Source organism: Syngnathus floridae, unplaced genomic scaffold, assembly GCF_059516105.1.
Source record: "Syngnathus floridae isolate MCC-2025c unplaced genomic scaffold, RoL_Sflo_1.0 HiC_scaffold_76, whole genome shotgun sequence".
In the NCBI taxonomy this organism is placed as follows: domain Eukaryota; kingdom Metazoa; phylum Chordata; class Actinopteri; order Syngnathiformes; family Syngnathidae; genus Syngnathus; species Syngnathus floridae.
This window is the reverse complement of record NW_028284105.1, coordinates 37187-49287: the sequence shown is the minus strand read 5'-3', so window position 1 is coordinate 49287 and position 12101 is coordinate 37187. Positions and strand designations below refer to the sequence as shown.

General features: G+C 48.8%; 1 protein-coding gene and 1 long non-coding RNA gene across 2 annotated transcripts; both read left to right on the top strand.

The window, feature by feature from the left end:
- Positions 1–3289: 3289 nt before the first annotated feature.
- On the top strand, positions 3290–4492 carry LOC148377911 (uncharacterized). The gene is made up of 4 exons (XR_015856330.1): positions 3290–3492; positions 3751–3944; positions 4069–4182; positions 4414–4492. It is a non-coding gene; the product is annotated as an uncharacterized LOC148377911 (long non-coding RNA).
- Positions 4493–6745: 2253 nt separating this feature from the next.
- On the top strand, positions 6746–8578 carry LOC148377910 (janus kinase and microtubule-interacting protein 3-like). The gene is made up of 8 exons (XM_088368097.1): positions 6746–6835; positions 6921–7154; positions 7275–7340; positions 7402–7470; positions 7547–7624; positions 7681–7914; positions 7994–8119; positions 8489–8578. Exons 1-7 carry the CDS (start codon positions 6746–6748, stop codon positions 8108–8110), a joined length of 888 nt encoding a protein of 295 aa, XP_088224223.1. The 3' UTR covers positions 8111–8119; positions 8489–8578.
- Positions 8579–12101: the final 3523 nt, after the last annotated feature.

Genomic DNA, 12101 nt, shown 5'->3' with positions numbered 1-12101 from the left:
CAGTCACGTTAACATATGTGATTATCCTGCCTAATATGTTTATCACAAATATGTCACTAATCACTAATATGTTTATTTGTTTATCACAACACCTTTGGACCTTCAGCAATCGATTATTTCCCTTCATCTACATAGAGACAGAACGATGGTGTCTTAAACATCTCATTCATTTCACCAAATAACTTCACGCAGGTGGATAACGGCCGTCTCGGTCACGCTATGTTGCGTGATGCAGTTTTGAAGAACCAAATGCATTTATTCAATGAATAAGTCAAGCTAGTTCTATGTTTATGATGTTGTAAGTTACGGTACCGATTGAAGTTGAGTTCGAAGCCAGTGGAAAACAGCGCTGCGTTTGTGCTCTCCAGGTACAAATGTTGTGATCTCTGACTGACGACCGGGCGAGACTCGAGTAAGAGATGTCCAAACGAGCTCCGGCAGGGCGGGCCAAGGCGGAGCGAACGGACGCCCTTCAGGCCGCCAATGACGAGCTGAGAACCAAACTGATGGACGTCCAGTTAGAACTTCAGCAGGAGAAGAACAAGGTGAAAACCTCAACAGACAGACACTGCCTGCCTCCCTGCCTGCCTCCCTGCCTGCCTCCCTGCCTGCCTCCCTCCCTCCCAGTTTTCCCGATGTAGATTAGACATGCGTGTGCCATGACTGTGTCAGCCTACATCAACAAATGCACCGAGGACGTCAGCACCACTAAGAATATCATCACCCGGGGCAACCAACGACCCTGGATGACTGAGGAGGTACGTCAAACGCTACGAGCGCGGAACTCTGCCTTCAAGTCTGGCGACAAGGAGACACTGAGGACAGCGAGAGCCAACTTGAACCGTGCCATCAGGATAGCGAAGCGAGACCGCAGTCGAAAATTTCAGGATCGTTTCCACGACGTCAAAAACATCAGGAGTATGTGGCAAGGCATACGGGCGATTACAGACTACAACTCACCCTCCCCCCCCCCGGTGGGTGTAGTTGATGCTGACTTTCTAAATGGTCTAAATAACTTCTTTGGGAGGTTCGAGGCACTAAACGGCACTCCAGCAGTTAAAACTGTCCCCCATCAGGAAGAGGAGGTACTCTGCCTTGACTCCGCCGATGTGTTGAAGACCCTGAGGAGAGTCAACCCCTGTAAGGCCCCTGGCCCCGACAACATTCCTGGGCGTGTGTTCAGGGAATGTGCAAGTCATCTGGCTGGGGTCATCACAGACATTTTTAACACCTCGCTGGGCCAAGCCACAGTGCCGGCGTGCTTTAAGACTGCCTCCATCATTCCGGTGCCGAAGAAACCTCAAATCACCTAATTTATTGATTACCGGCCTGTTGCACTGACTCCGGTTATGATGAAGTGCTTCGAAAGGCTGCTTAAAGGTCACATCGTTTCCAGACTCCCCCTATTATTTGACCCGTTCCAGTTTGCCGACCGGCAAAACCGCTCCACTCAGGACGCCATCTCCTCCGTTCTTCACCTGAGCCTGGCTCACCTGGAGGAGAAGAACACCCATGTGCGGAGGCTGTTCCTGGACTTCAGCTCAGCGTTTAACACCATCATCCCACAGCATCTGGTAGGAAAATTGGAACACCTGGGCTTCAACACCCCCCTTCGCAACTGGCTGCTAGACTTCCTCACCAACAGACCTCAGTCAGTCCGGGTCGGACAGAACACCTCTGATGTCATCACCCTCAGCACAGGCTCCCTTCAGGGCTGCGTCCTGAGCCCCCTGCTGTGCACCCTGATGACACACGACTGCGTCCTCAGGTTCACCACCAATCACATCGTGAAGTCAGCAGACGACACAACGGTGGTGGGGCTCATCAGAGACAACAACGACCTGGACTACAGAGAGGAGGTGGAGCAGCTGGTGGGCTGGTGCAGAGAAAACAGCCTGATCCTGAATGAGGAGAAGATGAAGGAGATCATCGTCGACTTCAGGAAAAAACAGCCTCACCACGCTCCACTGATCATCAACAGCTCAGCTGTGGAGGTGGTCAGCACCACCAAATTCCTGGGGGTCCACATCACAGAAGACCTCACCTGGACTATGAACACTACGGCACTGGTCAAGAGGGCACAGAAGCGCTTGTACTTCCTGCGGAGGATGAGGAGAGCCCACCTGCCCCCACCCATCATGAGGACGTTCTACAGGAGCACCATAGAGAGCATTCTGACAAGCTGTCTCTCTGTGTGGTGTGGAGGCTGCACCGCCTCCGATTGGAAGAACGTGAGGAGTGGTGAGGACAGCAGAGAGGATCATAGGGGCTCCTCTTCCCTCCATTCAGGACATTTCATCTCAGCGCTGCATGTCCCGTGCCCGTAACATCATCAATGACCCATCACACCCCCACCATGGACTGTTCTCCCTGCTGCCCTCTGGGAAGAGGTTTGCAGCATCCGCTGCAGGTCCACCAGGTTCTGCAACAGCTTTTTCCCTGCTGTCATCAGACTGTTGAACACTAGAACTGTTGAGCTCTAAACTGAACTCTGCATCACACATTCACAGAACTGTACTTTATGACACTACGGACCTCTATCTTGCACTATCTCGCACTACCAACTTTACTGAACTTGTATAAACCCTTTAAATAGAAGTTTAATACATGGTTTAGCATTCCTCTGCACACTCTTGAATACTGTTTTGCCTACTTGCACTATTGCATAATTATCACTGCTGCACTTTATACTTATTTTTAATATATATATATATATATATATATATAGTATATATGTATATATATATATTTTCATAGGATATGTTACTTCTATTCAACTGCAATATCACTACTTTGTTGTAAGACGTATGCAACGGAATTTCGTTTTGTATGCACCATGTGCAGACAAGATGACAATAAAGTTTGTCTAAGTCTAAGTCATGTCAGGTCAGCTGTCTGGAGAGAGAGAGAAGTCAGGACCTGCGGGCGGAGCACCACCGTGCCACCGCCGCCATGACGGAACTCAAAAGCAAACTCCATGAGGAGAAGCAGAAAGAGTTAGCCATTACCAGGGAGACATTACTGCGGCAGCATGAAATGGAGCTGATGAGAGTGATCAAAGTCAAAGATGGAGAGATCCAGCGACTGAATGCCTTGGTTCTCAGCCTGAGGGACGGCTCCATGGACAAGGTGATCCGCTCTATCCGTGTCTGACTATCCGCACGCCACGTCGGGCTTCGATGCGGCCGCTACCGTATTGTGTAGCTTGTCCCCAGTAAGCGTCGCGGCGCTCCGTTGCGGTCTCAACGGCCCGGTGTGGCGCAATGTCTGCTCAGGTGAGGAGGGGGGGCGCTTTGCTGGCGGAGGTGGAGGAGACGCGGCGGTGTCGGGAGACCGAGCGGTGTCGCCTCCACCAGGAGCGCGGAAGAAGCCCTGGCAGCGGCCTAGCAGGCCTGGCAGTCCCGAGCGGCCGAGCTCCGATCGGCTCATCACCAGCATCGGGAGGAGCTGAGCCGAACCAAGAGAGACTGCGAGAGGGAGATCCGCCGACTGGTAGGACTGATCAGATGCGCGGTGCGTGACTATGTTCCCAATTTCGTTGTATACCTGCAGTGCAATGACACCTAAGGCATTCTATTCTATTCTATTTCACAAGAAGAAAATGTCCGGTTGCTCGCTTCGCTTTTGTCACAGCAAAGGTGTTCTAGTCGATTCAAGAACAAAATTGGCCGGTTGCTCTCTTTGTTTTTGTCACAATTCTGGCAAATGAGTTTGCCCGCCTGCCTGAGCGCTCCCCGTTTGTACATCCAGACGGATGAGATCAAGCTGAAAGACAGAGCGGTTAGTGTTTTGGATGAAACCCTGGGGCCGGCCACGTCCACCGCCTTCAGCTGCAGACTCAGGCTGCCGAGCAGCAGATCGCTGCCCTGAGGGATTCCCAAAGGGCGGGCCTAAACTACCCTGGAAGTGGGGTCAACGCCGCTACTAGCAATCCTCTTCATTGCGTAAGCCACCTCATCACACACTTGCAGTACGCATGACTTAGTTCGTTGCTGGAGGAAGGTAGCACAAAAACAGTTTTGAACTTTGAACGAGTGCTTGTGTGTGTGTGTTGCGGGGCGTTTTCAGTCTCAGGAGGATCGGGACACGCGACGGTTTCATCTGAAAATCGCTGAGCTCAGCGCAGTCATCAGGAAACTGGAGGATCGAAACGCCCTGCTTTCTGAAGAGCGCAATGAACTGGTAATTTATTGACGGCACGCTTGAAGGTTTGCGCTACGTTTGATGCGCGCCATCCAGCGAGGCACCCATTGCGCTTGCTTATTAGTTGAGCGGCGCGGCGAGTCGGTTGCCTGGTAGATGTCTTTTATTGGGAGCCAAAGCCACGATTCCGTTCAAACCGATGCAAAAGGAATGGATACGTTCTGGCCCGCGTGTTGTGCGTCTTTCACATCCCGCACTTCATGCTTGCAGCTAAAGCGACTGAGAGAAACAGAAAGCCAGTTTCTGCCACTCCTGTACAAAAACAAACGCCTGAGCAGGAAGAATGAAGAACTCTCGCTGGTGCTGTGTCGCCTTGAAAACAAAGTGCGCTTTGTCACCCAGGAGAACGAGGAGATGGCAAGCTTGGTAAGTCGACGCGGACAACGGCGGCGTGCCAACAGAGTCCACTGCATTTGTGTTCCACAGAGAAGGCCTAGTTCGCTCAATGACCTGGACCGCGGTTGCGGCCAGCAGGACGGTGAAATGGAGTTCCTTCAAGTTGTGGAGCAGCGGCACATCATCGACGACTTGTCCAAGGTCTTCAGGCAGGCGACTCGGTGCACGTACGGCAGCGCCGCGCTCGCTCGCTGTCGCCAGGAAACCTTTTCCGTCCAAAGCTTGGCCGGCGGCCGCCATCCAAAAAATTGGCCCCTTAAATTCCGACCTTTCAAGCAGGAGCATTGTGCGCACGCGTTTGAACACGCTTTAGACTTGTTTTGCCGTTTTCAGCAGCTCAAAGCTCCCGTTTTGTCAGCGCCTTTGCCACTCGCTGTGCGCTGAAAACGACGGACTTGCCCGGCTGCTCAGCCCGTCAACCATGAGCCGCGAGCGCGACGTCATTGTCCGTAGGCAGCTAGTGGCAAAATGCACCCTGTTAGAGTTGCGCTCGCTCCAACTTATTTTGCAAGAACCACACGGGAGACAAGTAAGTTCTTTTGGACACCTGCAGGTGGAGAGTCCATCCGTTGTACGAATGAAGTCTGACTCTCGGCTCCTGCACGAGCATTTTAATTAAGAGAAACAGGGTGGGTGTAAGAGTGGATTGAATAGAGGAAGCCCTTGACCTCTAGTCAAAACATAGCAAGGGGTGTTTTACGACTTTGTGTAGGAAGGGATAAGCGATAGGGATAAATAAGGGATAAATAATATTATTTATTACAGGTCGCAGTCAAAGTCAAAGCAACACAATGATACGATAAAGATAATCTGGAAAACCCTGACACACCCTGTAGTTGTCACTTTTGGAAAAGACGAGCGTCCCTCCAATCATCGCCGGTGACGTGTTTTTCAGGCTCTGGAGACAGGAGCTCATGTCAGAAATGTCATTGTGAGTCGCGTTTGTTTCTGCGCCGGAGCCGTTCGTTCCCTTTGCATCCAAAGAATCTCAAAGGCGGATTATTTGTGTCGACAGGAGAGAGATTTGCTGCTACGATACCGACGTCGAGAATCTCTGAGGAGGAACAAAGCGTGAGGTCCTGCAAGGTGAGTCTGTTTGTTTGCGGCTGCTTGGTGTTGCGCAAGATGAAATGGCCTTTTTCTCGCTATCGTTCCTCTCGTCGATTCATCGTGAGGTGTCGCTTCAGTTTGTTCAGAGAGATGTTTGCTTCCGCGCCCGCAGGTCATCGAAACATTTTACGGCTACGACGAAGACGTGTTGGTGGACTCGGACGGATCGTCCTTGTCTTTTCACACCGACAGAACCCCCGACACGGAACCCGAAGAGGTAGCCCGCCATTTCTGCCAGCGTATTGGCACCAAACATTCCTCTTCAGCCTGGAATCGGACTCGTCTTTGCGTCGCGGGTGCTTTGTCGCCGGTCTGACTGATTCTGGTACTAGTGCTGTGTTGCATTGGTGTGTGCATGAAGAGGCGGAGCTTCGCTACCGCCAGCTGACGCAAGAATATCAAGCGCTGCAACGAGCCTACGCTCTGCTAGCCCAGACCAGCGAAAGGGGACTACGACGCCGAGAAGGAGATCAAGGTGGCGCCCCTTCCCGCAACCCCCGGCCGGGTCGCAGCCTCCCCGTTCTCACCCAGCCTCGGGTGTTCTCTGGTCTGAAAGGAGGAGGAGGAGCCTCCCTCCTCCTCCTTTCAGACCAGAGAAAAGCTGATGGTAGAAATGGGTCACTATCAAAGCAGAGTAGCAGATCTGGAGTCAGCGCTGAAGCAACAAGGACAGGTAAGCTCATCAATGAGCACACCTTTTTCTCAGACAAAATAGCTACATTCTTCAGTCACTCATCCGTCTGGCATTACTGGACCAACCCCCGAACGTGGCTGGGAAAATGCGGAGAAAAGCAAATGTCATTTTCCAGTCAACCAAAGAATTTGTGGATGAAAATGACACAACATTCCAAAGCTGTCCACGCGTTTGTCTCTTCTAGAATGTCAAGTGGGTGGAGGAGAAGCAGCTGCTGCGTCAGAGCAATCAGCAGTTGGCCGAAAAGGTGACGGAAAGAAAGGCGCTGGGCGGAGTCGCTTGGCGTCACACCTGTCGGGAAGCCCCGCAGATGAGGTCTGACTGTCTTTTCAGGTCAGGCGGATGGAGGCGGAAGAAGCGCGTCTGAAAGAGCACATCCAGGATATCCGAGACCAAAACGAACTGCTTGAGTTCCGCATCCTGGAGCTGGAGGTGGGAAGACTCGCACAAGCGTGTTGAGGCCAGAGATGTGACGGACGGACGGACGGACGGACGGATGCATGCCTCTGCCTTTCAGGAGAGGGAGTGGCGCTCCCCCGTCTTGAAGTTTCTGCAAGTCCGTTTCCCAGACGGCCTCAGCCCTTTGCAGATCTACTGCGAGGCCGAGGGCGTGAGCGTACGTAAGGCGTCCCTCGCAACCCTAACCTTAACCCGAGGTCCCAGAACACCTTACATTGCTCCTTGCGCCTTTCCCCCGGACATCGTCATCAGTGATCTGATGAAGAAGCTGGACATCCTGGGCTATAACGCCGTAAGTGTATGTCGAACTCCTTATGTTCGCACTCCACGAGACTCGGCGGCTCAAATGTGACTTTTGGAAGGCTTTGCGCTGAAAGAAGCTTGTTGACGCTGTGCCTTTGGGCTCTTGCAGAATCTCACCAACGAGGAGCAGGTGGTCGTGATTCACGCCAGGACCCTTCTCACCCTAGCCGAGAAGGTAACGCGCACGTCCACGCACGCTCTCGCATTCTGCTTATGTGACAGCAGCCTTTCCTCAGTGGTTAGAATACATCAAAGTGACCAAGTCAGCACTTCAACAGAAGATGTTGGACATTGAAAGTGAGAAGGTAGACAGACACGCGACATCAGCCAAGGGGAACTCCGGCAATGTGCCCCAACAATTCTGACCTTGAGCTGTGCTAGGATATGTTCTGCAAGCAGAAGGGCTACCTGGATGAAGAGTTGGACTTCAGGAAGTGTTCCATGGACCAGGCTCATAAGGTAAGCCGCCCTCAAATCTCCCGCCGGACCACTGATGGACGAGGATTGCGGCCCAGAGGATCCTGGAGCTGGAGGCCATGTTGTACGAGGCGCTACCGCAGCGGGACTGCCCCGCCACAGACGGCGAAAAAGCCAGCCACGCTGGCGTGAATGACGTGCTGACGGCGGATCAGAGAGAAGAGCTTAGGAGCGCCGTGGACCAATGGAAGCGAGCCCTGATGTGCGAGTTGAGGGAGCGCGACGCTTGCATCCTCCAAGAGAGAATGGATCTGCTGCACAGCGCGCAACAGGTAAGGGCCCAAAGCCAGCCCGGCACTTACTTGCACGCTTACTGGCTTTTGAATGCCACTTTCCATTTGTCCGTCCTAGAGGAACAAAGAGCTGAAAGAATTCATCGAAGCTCAGAAGAGACAAATCAAACAATTGGAGGAGAAGTTTCTGTTTCTCTTTCTATTCTTCTCCTTGGCCTTCATTCTGTGGCCCTAACACCAGCTGGTGAGTGAGCTCCAGCGGCACCGCACTCGACACCTCCGATACACTGCCAGCCGGTCTCAGACGTTGGCAGACGCTCCGATGCCAACGTATACCCCCCGCCACGGTGACAGAGGCACCGCGTCACACCGGCGCTCATCCAATCAGAAGGCAGGAAAAGCAAATTCACATGCAGGGCACTTTTGAACCAGAAGAGAGCGCCACAAAAAACGGTTGTTGCCCCAAACGCGCACTAAAAAGGGTCAGAATAACAAGAGTCCCACTGGCCAGCCGGGGCCACCCGTCCAGCTGTTTCTTCAGGGGGGAAAAAAATTGGAGTCACCGGTGAGTACATTTTGCATTTAGCTCTGCTTTTCTGCTTCTGTCTTCAAGTGTGTGGCATCCTGCGATCAAAGAGTCAGCCAACCCCAAAGCGGTTGACCTCAACGTCCCACCACCATGCCTACCAGAGCAGGTGACGTGATGCTTTGGACATCCTTCCGTCTCAGATGCCCAAAAGTACTCTTTGCCACATCTGCGGCAATACGGTGTCTTTTCAAAGGTGCAAATAAATCCAGCGTGGGCGGAACACGCACGTCTTCGGTTTTTCCCGCTTTGTTTGTGTGACAGCTGTTGTGAAAATTTTATACAAATAAAGTTGTATAGTACAGGTTTGGCCAAGCCGCAACTCCCGAACCGCATGCGGCTCTTTTATGTTCATATCAACATTTGTGTGTGTGTGTGTGTGTGTGTGTGGGGGGGGGGGGGGGGGGTTGTGCGTGTTGGCTTCACTTGAGTTCAATTTGGTATTTTGGTCAAAAGCGCATGTGGTGAAATTCCACAAAGTAGGATGGGCAAACACATTTCTTTAAACTATGAGTGTCAATTGGGCTCTCGAAATGGCAGGGAAAAGATGCACAGCAAAACGAAAATACGTAGATGAACACAGGACGTTTTAATCAGAGTGGGAAAGTTTCTATTTTTTGTTGAACGTGATGGCAAACCATTCTGCCTGATATGTCAGACCTCAGCGCATTTCAAAGATTCAAATCTTCAGCGCCATGCACTTCAGCTCACTCCATGCTAACATTGATCAGGCGTCGAACCCGCATCATCATGCTTAAGAGGTGGCCATGCTAACCAGTGCGCCATTATGTCAACGCATAATAACTAAGTCTACTGGTCAAAACAGCGGTTACTATATGACGTCGCTACGTCGTGGTCACGTGACGCAGACAAGACGTCAATGGACGTGGGCAGAGTTAACTTGTTTAAAAGGGAGTAGGCAGAAGAAATATTTAATTTATTTAAATCTATTTTGAGTGCACACCATTATGCCAATGCATAACAACTGTAAATCTACTAAACAAAACAGCGGTTGCTATATGACATCTGCCACGTCGTGGTCACGTGACATACGTGACGTCGATGGGCGTAACTTTCGCCGGAATTCAAATCCGCGGGGAGAGTTAACTTGTTTAAAAGAGAGTGGGCAGAAGAATTATTTAATTTATTTAAATCTATTTGGTGTGTGCGCCATTATGTCAATGCATAACAACTGTAAGTCTACTAAACAAAACAGCGGTTGCTATATGACGTCTGCCACGTCGTGGTCACGTGACGCGGACGTGACGTCGACGCCTACTTTACATCCCACCGATCACAGGACCCCTCGGCTGCATAACCGTGCCCCCTTCCCAACCAATCGGATTTGCTATACGCGAAAACGACGCCAATGGAAAGAGCTTCCGCCCAAATTTAAATCCGTGGGCGTGGCTCGCAGCAGGAAGTAGGAAAATGGCGGCGATGTTGACAAAGACACAGCGGATGGTAACATACGACTAACAAGAGAAATATTTTTATTTTCTGCTTGCAACTGGACCGTCCAGAGCGTACACGGTAAGTACAACTCATCGTTTTTAAAAAGAAGTACTTTTGTTGCCCTGAAAAGCGAGTGAGCGTGGCGTTTGTGGGGGACGTCGAATTTCGACGATTCTTTCTGGTCAACGGTTGTAAATGATTGTGTTGATTAAAAAAGAAAACTTGATGTAACTCTACTTTTAACTGCCGTTTCAGATAGATTTGGAATTGCATCACATCCAATTTTGCCTAGAGCGTACACGGTAAGTAACACTCGTTGTGTTTAAGGAGATTTACGTTTGTAATAGCAGAAGTGTAGCCGCGTTGCGTTGTACGTGTGAATGTTGGTCCGGGCGAAATGTTAATGTTTAATTTCATTCCTTTAGGTTCCACGGTGTTTGTTGGCTGCAAGTTTTCCACTGCAAGAAGAGGCTCATATCATTGACCAGGAGCGAGCTACAATGGTGAGTAGCCATAACATTTATGTTAAACACTTCCTATTTCATGTCTAACAGTACTTGATTTAACAAATAACCATAAATAAATACAGTGTGGGCACTGAAGTTAACATATGTGATTATACTGCCTAATCTGTCACCGAGTAGATTGTTGCAAAGTAATATAAGATCCAAAGTTGTAATTCAGAATAGTTTTCAAAAGAAGGCCATTAGAATTATATACAAGTCTGATTACCCTGAACAAGCTATTAATTAAATCACAAATTCTTCAATTCAAAGATTTGGTAGATTATCAGACAAATAATGTCTAACAGTAATTGATTTAACACATCACGATAAGTAGATTGAGTGTGGGCACTCTCAAGTTAACATATGTGATTATACTGCCTAATCTGTTACAGAGTATGTTGTTGCCAAGTAATGTAGAATAGATCCAAAGTAGTAATCCAGAATAGTTTTGAAGAGGCCATTAGAATGATAAACAAATCTGATTACCTTGAACATAATAACAAGCTAAGTGTTTAATATGTCCTATGAAGTCAAAATTGGGCACCATCATGTGGTGAAATTTGGAATTGCATCACATCCAATTTTGCCTGGGAACAAACAGATTACATAAATCTTAGTTTTGAATAAGCCACTCCTTCTCAAACAAGTAAACTCTGCCCATTTTGCGCAGTAGATGTTCTGTTAATATCTAGTATTTATACAAAGTCATAATTTAAATTGCTTTCAACCTTCATTCATCGGTTCAACCAACATTACTCGCTCTTATTACCAACTTGTATTGATTTAACTAAGCGTTTAATACTTCCTATCAGGTCTCAAATCGAGATTTGGCAAAATACAATTTCAGCAAATCCAATTTTGCCAGGGAACAAAAATAGATTAAATAAACTAAATAAGTCCTCTTCCCATTAAATAAATCAGAAAAGTCTGTCTTGTAACCAGTCCTCTTCAAACAAGTAAAGTCTGCCCATTTTGTGCCGTAGATTTTGTGTCTATGCCTAGTATTTAAACAAAATCATAATTTAAACGACTTCTTTCCTTCATTCACTTTGGAAATTTGGAATTGCAGCAAATCGAATTTTGGCAGGGAACAAAAATAGATCAATTAAACTAAATAAGTCTTCTTCCCATTAAATAAATTAAAAAAGTCTGTCTTGTAACCAGTCCTTTTCAAACAAGTAAAGTCTGCCCATTTTGTGCCGTCGATTTTGTGTTAATGCCTAGTATTTATACAAAATCATAATTTAAAGGACTTCATTCCTTCATTCACTTTGGAAATTTGGAATTGCAGCACATCAAATTTTGCCTGGGAAGAAAAGTAGATTAAATAAATTTAATAAGTCTTACTACTTCCCATTAAATAAATTAAATACGTCTTACTTGTTCCCACTCCTTTTCAAAACAGTAGTTTAAAACGAGGGCCCTTCACTCAATCTTTAACCTCAACCCCGCACGTTGTGTTGTATCTGTGAATGTTGGTTGTGGCCAAATGATAGTTTTCTTTCATTCGTTTAGGTTCCAAGAAAACTTGATGTAACTCTACTTTTAACTGCCGTTTCAGATAAGCGGGTATTACGTCGCAGTCAAATGCCGCGGATATGACGTAATTGCCCGAACCTCCGCCAAAATTCAAATCTGTTGGCGCGATGGCCGTGAGCCACTGAGCAGCGACGATTATC

Excerpts from the sequence above, each read along its gene's own strand:
- LOC148377910 (XM_088368097.1), top strand. The coding sequence starts at position 6,746 with ATGGAGGCGGAAGAAGCGCGTCTGAAAGAGCACATCCAGGATATCCGA. Across the intron at positions 6,836-6,920 it reads TCCGCATCCTGGAGCTGGAG|GAGAGGGAGTGGCGCTCCCC; the intron begins GTGGGAAGACTC and ends TCTGCCTTTCAG. Across the intron at positions 7,341-7,401 it reads TTCTCACCCTAGCCGAGAAG|TGGTTAGAATACATCAAAGT; the intron begins GTAACGCGCACG and ends GCCTTTCCTCAG.